General features: G+C 50.5%; 1 protein-coding gene across 3 annotated transcripts; it reads left to right on the top strand.

Annotated features, from left to right (window-relative positions):
* Positions 1-284: 284 nt before the first annotated feature.
* Positions 285-13553, top strand: MLF1 (myeloid leukemia factor 1). 3 transcript variants are annotated; one of them, XM_064721199.1, is made up of 8 exons: positions 285-397; positions 5945-6119; positions 7632-7676; positions 8639-8728; positions 9036-9164; positions 11161-11320; positions 11571-11703; positions 11828-13553. In XM_064721199.1, exons 1-8 carry the CDS (start codon positions 351-353, stop codon positions 11928-11930), a joined length of 882 nt encoding a protein of 293 aa, XP_064577269.1. In that variant the 5' UTR covers positions 285-350; the 3' UTR covers positions 11931-13553. The 3 variants fall into 3 exon arrangements, with proteins under 3 accessions (XP_064577269.1, XP_064577270.1, XP_064577271.1); XM_064721201.1 differs by lacking the exon at positions 285-397 and adding an exon at positions 3651-3671; XM_064721200.1 differs by lacking the exon at positions 7632-7676.
* The last annotated feature ends 652 nt before the right edge of the window (positions 13554-14205 follow it).

The raw sequence follows: 14205 nt of genomic DNA, 5'->3' as shown, positions 1-14205 counted from the left end.
GCTGGGGCCGGGCCTGTCCCCGCCTGGCACTCCCCGGGACCGGGGGCAGCCTGTGGCAGAGCGGGGCTGCGGGAGGGGCTGTGATCCCCGCGATTCCCGCAATTCCTGCATTTCCCGAATTTCGGGAATTTCCGGAACTTTCCCCATTCCCGGGGCCCCTCTGGAGCGGCGGCCCCGCGGTCGCCATGGCAACGGCGGCGCGCGGCGGAGCCCCGCCCTCGCTGCAGGCCGGCCAATGGGAACGGCCGGGGGAGGTCACGCGCGCGGGAGGGGCGGGGCGGAGCGGCGCGCGGCGCGGTGAGGAGGGGCCGCGCGGGGCCGGGGGCGCGCAGAGCGCAGCGGCCGCCGCCATGTTCGGGGGGCTCGGGAGGTGCTTCGAGGATGATCCCTTCTTCAGGTGAGGGGCGGGCGGCTGCGGGGCACGGCGGTGAGGCGGGAGGAGAGCGGGCTGAGGCGGCGGTGGGCTCCGACGGGCCGGTCCGGGGCTGTCGGGGTCGGTGTGTGGGACCGACTGTGGGCTGAGGCAGCTCCGGGGGTCGGGGCAGGGGGAAGGACCGGGGCACATTAGAGAGATCGGTGCAGGTGTCAGGAGCTGGGCGGATTAAAGGGGTCAGTGCTGGTGGAAGGACCGGGATCGGGGTGGGTTCAAGGGTCCGGGGCAGGTATCGCGACCAGGGCGGGTTAAAGGGGTTAATGCCGCTGTCGGGGCCGTTTTACCGCCCGTGTGTCCCGGCCGGTACCGCCCGTGCCCCCCAGAGCCAAGTGGGGGTTAAACGTCCTCAGCGAGCTTCCATAGCGGAGAGTTGGGTTTGCCTCCCCTCTCAGCAGCGAAGGGTTTAATCCATATTTCACACAGAGGAGATCTTCACCTCCTTGCTGGAGATCCTGGAGTTTGTTTGCTCTTCAGGTTCCCAAGTACAGGTTGCGAGCGGTGCAGCTCCTCCGGCTTTATGTGCGTGTTTAATTAATGGCTTAGCCACAGGCGGCCTCTGAACTCCTCTCAGTGCCAGCCCTGCTCAGAGCACCGGGTGTCCTTCAATTAAAACTTTGCCGACGCGTGTGTGAGAGCACTGATGGCAGATTGTCCCCTTGTGCTCGTTTCCCGAGGGCACGGTGCTGCTTTACCCCAGCAGATTTTGGTTTTGTTCTTATCCCCTGTGAAGCACAGGCAGTTCAGAGGTGCCGTGGTGCCACATCCCTGGAATTGGCCAAGGTTGGGTGGGTTTGGAGCAGCCTGGGCTGCTGGAAGGGGTCCCTGCCCATGCAGGAGGTGGGACAGGACCGTCTTTAAGGTCCTTTCCAACCCAAACCATTCTGTGGTTCTGTTTCCATACCGTGAGCACAGTGGTGGCTCCTGTCTGTGAACTCAAGTCTGAGCCCGGTTTATTCCCTGTGGGAATCTTCTTTTGCCACAAATACAAGTAGTGAGTGATGCAGGTGCTTCTCCCCTCAGCCAGAGCAGCTGAATTACCTGCTCTGGCCCCATTTCGTTTCTTTAGTCAGAAACTGTGATTTGTAGTGGATGGAAATTGGATCAGAGCATGCTGAGGAGCCTCAATAATTATTTCCAATCTTTGAAAAAACTCTCAGGAATTTAATTAGCAGCCGAGATAAGGGGTGGGTGAGGAAGGAGCAGCAGGCCCTGTGATGTGGTTTGTTGTGTGCATCTCCTGGTTACTGGCAGCTCTGCTGGTGCTGCTTAAAGGAGAATCTCCTGCTGAGCTGCAGCACATTCCAGCAGAATTCCCAAAGCTGTGCCACACAGGAATATTCCTGCTGTTATAACAGCTCGTGAGTTCTGTGCAGGAAACTTCCCTATGCAGATCCTCTGCATGAAATTAAAGTTATAATAGAAATTATGTCTTGTTTGAAATAACAATTGCTTATTTATGAATTTATTCCTTGTTGTTGTAGCCACAAGGATTGCAGGAGGTGGAGGCAGGGAGTGTGTGTGAAAGACGAGCTGGAAATTGAGACTCATTTTCTCAGCACTGTGCTGTCAGGCTGCTTTGCACAGAGCGGAGGAAATGAGCTGATTACCTCAGATAAGATTAGCTCCAAAATAGAGTCCTAATGGGCTCCAGCTGCCTCATAAGGAGAGATTTGGTGCAGGACTGGAAATAGAGCCTGGGCTGGAGCCGCTGTGCAGCAGCTGTCCCAGGGAAGCAGCAGTCACTCACTCACCCAAAGGTGCAGGGCCAGCCTGGGCTCATCCCTGGCTCCCTGCCCAGGTGCAGGGGCTGTGCTTGCCCTGCCAGCTGCACACTCTGCGTTTAATTCTCTTTAGTTTGTTGTGCCAGGTGTTCTCTCCAGAGGGAATCTGCAGCTGCAGCCTTACATAACGTGGGGAAAAAATCTAATATTTCCAGCTAATAGCTAATAAAAAGAAGCACATCTAATACAAAGTGCAATTTGCAAAAGTAATAAGTGGGGTTTATTGTTCTAGGAGTGATTTTTCATGCACTGAAGTAAGCACTAACGTTACACTTAATGTTTAGTGTCAGGTGAGGGTCAGGTTAATACATATTAGACAAAATTCTCTTACTGCAGAGTGCAGGAACAATAAATGTGTAAATTGTTTGTCTCCATCCAGAATTTGATTTTAAAAGTAATTTAGTGTTTAACATGTGAAAGGCACAGATGTGCTGTGCAAAGCCCTGTGAACCCCTCACTTTCTCCTCATCACTTCTATGCTATAACAAAAATCTCGGCCTTCTCATCAAAAGTATCTTCCCTCCTAAAACAGGGTCATATTTAAGTCAATAATTGTTAAATTAGAGTGTCCTACACCTGCTGCCATCCCATGAAATCTGTGCTTGGAGCAAGGATCTTCAATTGCTGCAGGTCCCCTGCAGAGACTGTGCCTTGTTCAGTGCATCTGTGTCTGTCAGGGTGAGCTGCTCCTCTTGCAATTCTGGCTTGAGTTTCAATCATTGGAACCACCAAGGTTTAATTCCTGGAAAACTTTGGAACCACCATTGGAACCAGCAGGTTTTAATTCCTTGGAAACTGTGTCTTCCACATGGATTTTCTGTTCCCTTTCCATTGGCTTTACCCTACTCCAGATCATTCCAAAATTGGGGTGTTCCTTTTGAGACTCGACAGCATTAATTCTTTTTATTAATGACTGGGGAAATTAAAATTGGGAACTGGGGGCCTTTCCTGCCGTTCCTCAGTTTGTCTGATTTCCCTGTCCCTGGTACCAAGGAGCTCTGTGTGTGTGATAACCCAGCCTCTCTGGGATCTGCTGGAATGGTGCACATCCCCAGGTGCTGCTGGTGTGGTTCCTGCCCTTGGCTCATGCCAGAGTTTTTCCATCTGTTCTTCATCCTGGGCTGGGTGAGCTCCTTATCAGCCAAGGCTTGGAGCAGTGCAGGGGCTGCTCCATGGCATCACTAAAACACTTCCTGGGCTGAGTGGTATAGCTTAAAGGGATATTTTTGTGCTAAAAAAAAAATCCTATTTCAAAATTAATCCAACCTCACGTTTGTCTTTTTCACTTGAAAGAGAAAAAAATAAACATAAAGTGTGACTTTGGCACAAGATCAAAGCAGCCACGTGATGTGGGAGCTGCTGTTTGTGGGCTGGAGATAAGGTGGGAGCAGCGAGGCTGGGCAGGAGATAAGTGGGCAGGGAGAAGTCAGGAGCAGCCCCGAGCCTTTCCCTCTGAGGTGTCCTGGGGGCTGGGGAGTGCAGGAATTGAGGGCAGGGAGGGTGGGCTGTGTTAAACCTGAATAACCACACCTGGGAATGGCTGTTCATGGTTATAAAGGGTTTCCAGTGGGGTAGCGAGGAGGAAGGTGGGATGGAAGGAGGAAATGAAGCAGGGTCATTTGTGTGGGGCAATTGTCCGTTTGTGTGGGAATTGTGTCCATTTGTGTGTGGGAATTGTGTCCATTTGTGTGTGGGAATTGTGTCCATTTGTGTGTGGGGCAGTGTCCGTTTGTGTGTGGGAATTGTGTCCGTTTGTGTGTGGGAATTGTGTCCATTTGTGTGTGGGGCAGTGTCCATTTGTGTGTGGGGCAGTGTCCATTTGTGTGTGGGAATTGTGTCCATTTGTGTGTGGGAATTGTGTCCATTTGTGTGTGGGGCAAGTGTCCATTTGTGTGTGGGGCAAGTGTCCATTTGTGTGTGGGGCAGTGTCCATTTGTGTGGGAATTGTGTCCATTTGTGTGTGGGGCAGTGTCCATTTGTGCATGGGGCAAGTGTCCATTTGTGTGGGAAGGGTTCATTTGTGTGGGAATTGTGTCCATTTGTGTGGGAATTGTGCTCATTTGTGTGTGGGGCAGTGTCCATTTGTGTGGGAATTGTGTCCATTTGTGTGTGGGGCAAGTGTCCATTTGTGTGTGGGAATTGTGTCCGTTTGTGTGTGGGAATTGTGTCCGTTTGTGTGTGGGAATTGTGTCCGTTTGTGTGTGGGAATTGTGTCCGTTTGTGTGTGGGAATTGTGTCCGTTTGTGTGTGGGAATTGTGTCCGTTTGTGTGTGGGAATTGTGTCCATTTGTGTGTGGGAATTGTGTCCATTTGTGTGGGAATTGTGTCCATTTGTGTGTGGGAATTGTGTCCATTTGTGTGTGGGAATTGTGTCCATTTGTGTGTGGGAATTGTGTCCATTTGTGTGTGGGAATTGTGTCCATTTGTGTGTGGGAATTGTGTCCATTTGTGTGGGAATTGTGTCCATTTGTGGTGGGGCAAGTGTCCGTTTGTGTGTGGGAATTGTGTCCATGTGTGTGGAGTTGTGTCCACTTGTGTGTGGGGCAGTGTCCATTTGTGTGTGGGAATTGTGTCCATTTGTGTGGGAATTGTGTCCGTTTGTGTGTGGGAATTGTGTCCGTTTGTGTGTGGGAATTGTGTCCGTTTGTGTGTGGGAATTGTGTCCGTTTGTGTGTGGGAATTGTGTCCGTTTGTGTGTGGGAATTGTGTCCATTTGTGTGTGGGGCAGTGTCCATTTGTGTGTGGGAATTGTGTCCGTTTGTGTGGGAATTTGTGTGTGGTCCGTTGTGTGTGGGGCAGTGTCCGTTTGTGTGTGGGAATTGTGTCCATTTGTGTGGGAATTGTGTCCATTTGTGTGGGAATTGTTCATTTGCAGCCTGGCCCTCAGGCAGCAGCACTGCTCACACCCTGCACTTCTGAAAAATTCCTGCTTTGCTCCTCTTTTGGCCTTAATTAGGAATAGCAGGGCTTGTCCAGCTTGGGGAAGTTGAAAAAAGTTTTCCTTGCAAGCCAAGCTTTGGGAATACTGGTGGAGTTCTGTAGCAGTGGAGGAGGGGAAAATAAGAGGAAAAGAAAAAGCCAGTGAGATTCTCCATCCTCAGCACAGGAAAGGGGTGTGGGAGCAGGATTTGTGGAGAGGGAAGGCACAGGTGCAGCAGTGGGTGACTATAGATGGAACTGGCCTGAATTTAGGGGATAATGGGTATTTTTAAGCATGTGGGACAGGGAGAAGGAAAAGTTTGGAACTGCCATCAGGATAAATTTGAGGGATGAGAGGGGATCCAGTGGGACATGAGGAGTTCAGTGAATAGGACTGTGCTAAGCTTTGGAAGATGAAGGGGGAAAACTTAAAATAAATTATTTTATTGTCAGGTGTTGGTGGTGAAAATAGTGATAAATAAAATATGGGTAAGTTTATTGTTCTGGCAGGTATTAAACACCAGCTGGAGTGAAGGGTGCAAGGATGGATATTTCTGGAGAGGAAGGGGAATAGGGACAGCCAGGAGGGCAGTGAGGGCAGCTGAGAGAAAATAGATCTCAGACACCCAACCTGAGAGATGGGAATGGAAGAGAAAATCAGAGTTTGTTAGGAACGGGAGATTGTCTAGTTGGGTGCTATTAAAGTAAAAATTTTGGATAAAGAACGCTATGGAATATTAAAAAGCAGAGTTTGAGCTATCCTGGGCCATTGTCCATGAGCTGGAATAACGCGGTGCTCTCTGGCGTGCAGGGATCCCTTTGCTGCCCACCATGAGCACATGAGGCGGGCCATGAGGAACTTCTCCGAGCCTTTGGGGCGGGATCCGCTCCTGAGCCTCCCGGAGGGAGGGGAGAGACCGGCGGGGAGGAGAGCGGGCGGCAGAGCCCAGCAGGACTCGCAGGTGGCCACCAGGGGCCCCCGCAGGGTAAGTGCGCTCCTGGGCTGGGGGGGCTGCTCTGGGACGGGCATTGCCTGGGAACAGCTCTGGCACTGCCCCTGAACGGGCATTGCCTGGGAACAGCCCTGGTACTGTTCCTGAATGGGCATTGCCTGGGGAACAGCCCTGGCACTGCCCCTGAACGGGCATTGCCTGGGAACAGCCCTGGTACTGTTCCTGAACGGGCATTGCCTGGGGAACAGCCCTGGTACTGCCCCTGGAATGGGGAACAGCCCTGGCACTGCCCCTGGAATGGGCATTGCCTGGGGAACAGCCCTGGCACTGCCCCCTGAACGGGCATTGCCTGGGGAACAGCCCTGGCACTGTTCCTGAACGGGCATTGCCTGGGGAACAGCCCTGGCACTGTTCCTGAACGGGCATTGCCTGGGGAACAGCCCTGGCACTGCCCCTGGAATGGGGAACAGCCCTGGCACTGCCCTGAACGGGCATTGCCTGGGAACAGCCCTGGCACTGTTCCTGAATGGGCATTGCCTGGGGAACAGCCCTGGCACTGTTCCTGAATGGGCATTGCCTGGGGAACAGCCCTGGCACTGTCCCTGAACGGGCATTGCCTGGGGAACAGCCCTGGCACTGCCCCTGAATGGGCATTGCCTGGGGAACAGCCCTGGCACTGTTCCTGAACGGGCATTGCCTGGGGAACAGCCCTGGCACTGTTCCTGAACGGGCATTGCCTGGGGAACAGCCCTGGCACTGCCCCCTGAACGGGCATTGCCTGGGGAACAGCCCTGGCACTGCCCCTGGAATGGGGAACAGCCCTGGCACTGTTCCTGAATGGGCATTGCCTGGGGAACAGCCCTGGTACTGTTCCTGAATGGGCATTGCCTGGGGAACAGCCCTGGCACTGTTCCTGAACGGGCATTGCCTGGGGAACAGCCCTGGCTGTGCCCCTGAACGGGCATTGCCTGGGAACAGCCCTGGCACTGTTCCTGAACGGGCATTGCCTGGGAACAGCCCTGGCTGTGCCCTGAACGGGCATTGCCTGGGGAACAGCCCTGGTACTGTTCCTGAACGGGCATTGCCTGGGGAACAGCCCTGGCACTGCCCCTGAACGGGCATTGCCTGGGGAACAGCCCTGGCTGTGCCCCCTGAACGGGCATTGCCTGGGGAACAGCCCTGGCTGTGCCCCCTGAACGGGCATTGCCTGGGGAACAGCCCTGGCACTGCCCCCTGAACGGGCATTGCCTGGGGAACAGCCCTGGCACTGCCCCTGGAACGGGCATTGCCTGGGGAACAGCCCTGGCACTGCCCCTGGAATGGGCATTGCCTGGGGAACAGCCCTGGCACTGCCCTGAACGGGCATTGCCTGGGGAACAGCCCTGGCACTGCCCCTGAACGGGCATTGCCTGGGAACAGCCCTGGCACTGCCCTGAACGGGCATTCCTGGGGAACAGCCCTGGCACTGCCCTGTAATCTGCTTCATATAAAAGTAATTTCTGCTGTTCCTGATAATAATTCCAGATGTTGCTCCTTTTTTTCCAGGCCACCAGCTTCTCCCTCATGCCCTTTGCAGGTTTTGGGAGAGGGGTTAGTATCCCTGGAGTAGCTCCTGTGTAAGCTGTGTGTAACCAAAGCATGGCAGAGGCTGAGCTCTGTGCTTGCATCGTGCTTTTGGTGCTGTTGGCAGTTTGGGAATAAGAAAATCCAGGGGAATGAATCCTTCCTGGGGCACTGAGCTGTGGGTTTGGATGGGATAACCCCTGGGGAAGCTGCAAACCTCGAGTGCTGCTGGAGCAGCCTTTGTGGGGTGGCACAAACCAGTGCTCCCAGGGGGGCTTGGGCTTTTCCAGCTGTGCTTTGGGGTCTGCAGTGTCCTGTTCCATATCCATCACCTGCCCAGAGCTCGTGCCCAGAGCATTCCAATTCCTTGTACTTATTGTGGAAGATTTATATAAATAAAAATATAAATATATAATATTTATATTATATATTTATATATATATTTTATAGATAAAATATATATATATATATTATATTTATATATATATTTATATATAAAAATATAAATATATAAAAGTATTTTTTAGATACTTATAAGTGGAAGATTTTCTGTCCTTTAATTTTACTTCATTTTGAGCTTAAATCCAGCTGTAATTTTGCAACATTGAAATACATAACTCTGGAAATGAATTGATTGAAATTTAAACCCTGAAGAGTCATGCAGGACTTTCAGAGCAGAAGCTGGTGAGGTTTATGAACACATTTGTGAAATAATTGGATACTTGATTATCCAATGAACATTTTTGTTAACGAAACTCATTTTGTGGCCAGTTTGACATCTGAGTAACAAATCTTTCACTTCCATCTTCCCACTATTTCCATCTTAATCCAACTCCCTCAGTTTCCTTTTGAAAAGGTGCATTTTGGCTTGTCTGTGTGTGAAGTGCAGTCTGAAAAGCTTTTTGAGTTCAAATGCATGTGAAAATCAGCTCCAGGACTGGGAGAGTTGAGACTGTGTTAACTGGAGTCTTTTTTTTCCCTTTTTCTAGTGGGATGCAGATTTTATGGATCCATTTTCTGCAATGGACAGGATGATGTCAAACATGAGGAACAACATGCTGGAAATGCACAGGAAATTCGTGAGTTCTTTAGAAAATCATTCTGGAATTTATTGCACTGGAGAGTGCCAGTTACTGCAAATATTCCTCAGAAAATAATGCCAAGAAAAATGGGATTACTCTCAAGGAGACAGTAAGAATTAAAGGGGTTTTTGCCCAGATTATTTTGTGTTTAAAATTTTTCTTTATTCTTTGAAGATAAAACTGAAGTTGAATGTGGTGCTGGGAGGGTTAATTTTGTGCAGGGCTATTTTCCATAATAAAATCATTAGGAATAACTGTTACCCACAAGTTTAAGCTGCAGCAGTGAGCCTGCCTTGCTTTGTAGGATGACCTGTCCATCCAGCCCGAGGGACACAGCTTCAGCTCCTCCTCCATGGTGACCTATTCCAGAGTGGGGGACGAACCTCCCAGGGTGTTCCAGGCCACGAGCCAGACGCGCACGGCTCCGGGAGGGGTGAGTGATTGGAATAAGAATCCCAGTATAACCAGTTAGATGGTGCCTGGGCCAGTGTGACCCTCGCTGCTGGGCCAAAGGCAGCACTGTGGTGCTTTACCCCAGAGATACCTTGGCTGCTGGAGATTGCAGCAGGGCACTGAACAAGTCCAGGCTTGTCAGGACTCCGTTTACCTCAGGAGAGAGAGCTTCTGGCGATGGTGGAGAGAAAAGGAGAGGATTCTGCTGGAGGGTTATATCCAGATGTTTATTCCATGGTTACAGAGGTCTGAGCCGGGGCAATTCCTCCAACAGAATCCGGCCTCATGGTCTGATTCACCTTTTAAGCTCAGGGACAGGGGAGGGGAGGGGACAGGTGAGCCACCAACCAGGTGAAGGGGCAGGGTCTCAAGGGACTGGGGACACCTATCCAATGTCCCCCAGGCCTGAGGAGCATCCTTTGAACTTGACCAATCACACGACGCCTTGCTGGGATGTCAGCCTGATTGACAGGGCACACTCAGCAAGGGGCGAGGGGGAAGGGAGAAGGGAATATTGGCACACCTGGGAAGGGACCAGAAGTTTAAAACAGGACATTGCAACACACCACAACAGTGAGTGATGCTGGAGCTGGGCACTGCCCAGGCTGGGGTGCACCAACCACAGCAGGGCCTGCAGCTGGGGCGTACAGAACCCTGCCATCACTGAGCTTGGCTTGGCTCCAGCCTCTGCCCGATCCCCACCTGGTCACTGAGTGCCACCTCAGGGATGGGCACCCCAAACCCCCCTGGGAGCCCCTTGCAATGTTTATTCACCCTTTCCAGGGAAATTCCTGCTGGTGTCCAACTGAGCCTGCCCTGGCCCAGCCTGAGGCTGTTCCCTCTCCTCCTGTCCCTGTTCCCTCAGCAGAGCCTGACCCCCCTTGACTGCACAAAGAAAATTTAGGGATTGAGGAAAACACAGGGCTCTGCAACCCTGCTCTGTATTAAAGGCCTGATTTCCTCCCTGTAATTTTGTGCTTTAAGTACACCCCAGAATAAATTACAGACCCATCCAAGGCTGGGAAAGCAGAGCACAGAGCAGCAATTTTCCAGTGCCCTTCTCTTTGCTGTAATGAATCCTTTTCCTGTCCACTTAAACCCCAGTAGAGGCACTGATTTCTGCAAGCACCCCTTTGGGCAGACACTTACATAACCCTGGGCTGCAGCTCCCTTGCAGCTGTTGTGTCTCATCCTGCTGGGAACTGGGGCTGGGAATGTGACCCTGGCCCGGGCTGTGAAAGCCTAGACAGGATCTGTGGGCAGGATTGGCTGGGAATGGCCCAGCTCCAGCACAGCCCTTATCACAAGGCTGCTAATAATAGCCCAGCACACTGATAAGGGCCAGCCTGCCCTCCAGGCCAGCACCACAGCCCAGTAACTGGCTGTTCCTCACGCTGGGAATTTTGGCACCGGCTGTTGCTCTTCTGTTGCCAAGGAGAATGTTGGAACCTTGGCTCTGTAGCATTTTTAAACTCGGGGGTTTTCCCCAATAATTAATACCCAGTTAAAAAACTTGAGGTGTTGTTTCATCTTCCTCTCTGGTGGCTGAAGGAAAAGAGGCTTGATTTGTGTTTTGTTGGTGTGTTCACAGCCAACACAGGAAATGAGAGAATTGGAAAAGCCTGGAAAACTTGACTTTTGTAAAGGAAAGATATAAAATTATTGGGGGAGGATTTAAAGGATTTAACCCTTTGCATGGGCCTGGAGTGCCAGGACAAGTGGGAATGACTTCCCACTGCAGAGAGCAGGGTTGGATGGGATATTGGAAGGGAATTTTTCCAGGGAAGCTGGGGCTGCCCCTGCATCCCTGGCAGTGCCCAAGGCCAGGCTGGACATTGGGGACAGTGGGAGGTGTCCCTGCCATGGCAGGGGTGGCACTGGGTGGCACCCAAACCATCCTGGGATTCTGTGAACTCTTTTACCTCATTTTTAGTTGGAAGGACACTCAGTTCCCCCTTTTTTTTGTTTTTTAACAGGTTAAAGAAACAAGAAAAGCACTGAAGGATTCTGAAAGTGGCCTGGAGAAAATCTCTGTTGGTCACCACATCCACGACCGGGCTCATGTCGTCAGAAGATCCAAGAACACCAAGACTGGGGATGAGGAGATGAACCAAGAATTCATCAACCTGGATGAATGTAGGTCTTTTTAGGCAGCTAATGAGCTTTACAGTGTTTCACACTCTGATTTGGAGGTTCCAGCTTGAGGTATCCTAAAAGGCACCTTTAAATCCAAATTCTCTTTTACATATCTCCAAAAACAGTTGCAGGCCATGTGGAGAATTGTGGACTACAAAGCTGAAAATCGCTACCCAAACCCCCTAATACTCATTAATTTTTTTTTTTCCTCTCTTAATTAACATTTCAAATGAACGTGTCTGTTTTGCAGCCGAGGCTGGCACCTTTGATGAGGAGTGGCAGAGGGAGATCATGAAGTTCAGGCCTTGCCGAAGCAGAGCAGCTGTGCAAGGTTCGAGGTCCAGGAGTGCCCATTACAGCCCCAGGGAGGGTGGCTCAAGAAGGTAAAAGCAATTCCTGCTCTCCTGCAGGATAAGGGGGTTCCAGCAGCAGCCATGGGCCAAGGGAGCTGCAGGTTTATTCCTCCTGTTCTCATGGAGATTGTGACCTTTGTTGTTCTTTTTGCAGAGAGAAGCCCCTGGGAGCTCCGGGATCCAGGGTGCCCAGGGATTCCCTGGAGGCTCTCAGTGTCAAAGGAACTCCTGCCCCTCTGAAGGGCTCCAGGAATTAACTGTCCCCAATCCCTGGGGACAGAGGGTCCCTGGAGCAGATGAATGGTGCTCAGTGCTCGCATCCATAAAAATACACCTGGATTTGTGACCAATCTCTGCTCTGTGTTGTGCCTTTGCTCCTCCTGCTTCTCAGTGAATTCCAGCCCAGCAACTTTCTGCCTAAAAGCACTTTATGGAACATCTCTAAGCCTGGTGAAACCAGCTTGGATTTGCAGAGCTGTTCTGCTCCAGCTGCACCAATCTCAGGCTTTACTAAGCCTGGAACTGCAGCTCCCCCTTCCCACTCTGAGTTGCACAGAAAGCAAATTTCCTTTATTTTAGGTTGCTGAAATAATTACTGATTTTCTAGGTTAATTAATAGAACTTGAATACCCTCTAAAGCACTACTTTAAAATCATGTGATAAATTGTTACAGAACCCCCACACTCACTGTGGGGTAACATAAAATGAGAGGAAATACTGAAGTATGACAATACTTTACATGTATCAGTTTTTATGTTAATAAGCTGTGCTTGCAGCTCATTTCCTGTGCCTGAACTGTCAGCTTTGTATTCCTGATCCTTTGTTTCTGTGGAGTTAGCCCATCATCTTCCATTTTGAGGATTGTCTGTAGTATTTAATTACTTTAATTATACTGTAGTAATATCAGTGTCCTGAGATCAGCTGCAACTAGGAATTACTCATGGGAAAAATACATGGGAGAAATGAGCTTAACTGGAATGATTTCACCATTTCTTGTGTTGTGAAGAGCCCTGGATACAGGAACCCCTCTCCTTTCTGTGTTCTTTGTGTTTTACTGGGGGTAGAAGGACCCTAAATCTACATTTGATAGGAGTTTAGGAGAGCCAGCAGTGCCTGAGAGCAGGAAAATCCTGGGTTTCTACCATGCAGAATTATCCCTGTGGTGTAGCAGAAAGAATTTCTGTAAATTAAATAATATAAATAACACTAAAGCTTTATATAAATTCAAGGCACCATTATAATGTAGCCTTTAAAAGTACTGTTTGTATGATAGAGTTTAGTAAGTTAAGAGTAATATTTGTTTGGCCAAAAAGCCTCTAAATCATATTTAATCTTCCTGCTTAAGGTTATTTAATTTTAATTAATTAATGCTATTAATGTGCAAACCCAATCAGCAGCTCTTCTGTTGAGCTCTGAGAAGGGAGGGACAATTATTTGCTTGTGGTCTCTTCCTGAATTAGAGAAGTATCAGTGGCAATAAGTTGATGTGATCAATATTAATGGCAATAATTGAACCCTTTAATGAGCAGTGGGGGTCGGGGGGGTTGGACACCCCTCAAAGTCAGAGCTCAACCCAGGGACTCGTTTTCCATCCACTGGAGACAACGTGGATTCTGCAATTAATTTATGAGATAATCTCAGTAATTAACAGCAACAGTCTTGGAGAGCTGCTGCTGTTAAATTGAAAATTCACCTGATAACTCGGATTTTTGTGTGAAATAAAACAAGCACATCCTGGGTTTGAAGTGACAGTGGGAAGAGGTGAATGTTCCCTCCAGATCCCTTTGCTACACCAAGACTGTTCTCCAATGTAAGGCACAAGTTGTGCTCTGTAAAATCATCTGAAAATGCAATTCTTTAATAAAGTTATTTATTATTTATGGGGTTTGTTGGTTTATTCTATGCTGCAGAGGGATTTGTGCATTATTTAGTTTGGGCTGCTTTGAAACAGTTCAGTGAAGGAAAGCTGGGCTCTGGGAGGTGTCCCTGCCCAGGGAGGGGTGGAATGGGATGGGATTTGAAAGAACCATGCCCAGATTCTCTGGAAATCCCTCCGTTTCCAGAGGTGAGCATGCGTTTTCCACAAAAATTACAGCTTGATGGAACCAGAGTACGGAGAGGGCCTCTCTCAGTTTCAGAGCAGCTCCTGGAACCTTAGCAGGTATGAAAAGCAGCTCCCGGGGAGTAATTTTGTGTGAAGAGTAGATTTTAACAGCGTGTTCCAAACGGGTCCCTGTGCCCCATCCCAGCCTGGTGTTCCCCTTTCCCGGCACTTCATCCCCCGCCGGCTCCAGCTGTTTTTAGTTCCCCCTAATTCCCAAACTCCCGGGCTGTGACCCCGCCGCCGATGCCGGCTCCGTCCCGCTCCGTGGTTCGGCTGAAATCCGCCCCTTTCAGGCCGCACTCGGGAGAATTCCGCACACCGGGACTCCACGGCTGGTTCAGGATGGCTCCCGGGAAGGGACCAGCCCGAGGGCGCTCCGGGACGGGCTCGGTGCGAGCCTCCCTTCTCCATTCCCCCCTCAGGGCCCC

The sequence above is a fragment of the Zonotrichia leucophrys genome, chromosome 9, assembly GCF_028769735.1.
Source record: "Zonotrichia leucophrys gambelii isolate GWCS_2022_RI chromosome 9, RI_Zleu_2.0, whole genome shotgun sequence".
Taxonomy (NCBI): domain Eukaryota; kingdom Metazoa; phylum Chordata; class Aves; order Passeriformes; family Passerellidae; genus Zonotrichia; species Zonotrichia leucophrys.
Note: the sequence above shows the minus strand (reverse complement) of the source record. Positions and strands in the feature narration are given on the sequence as shown.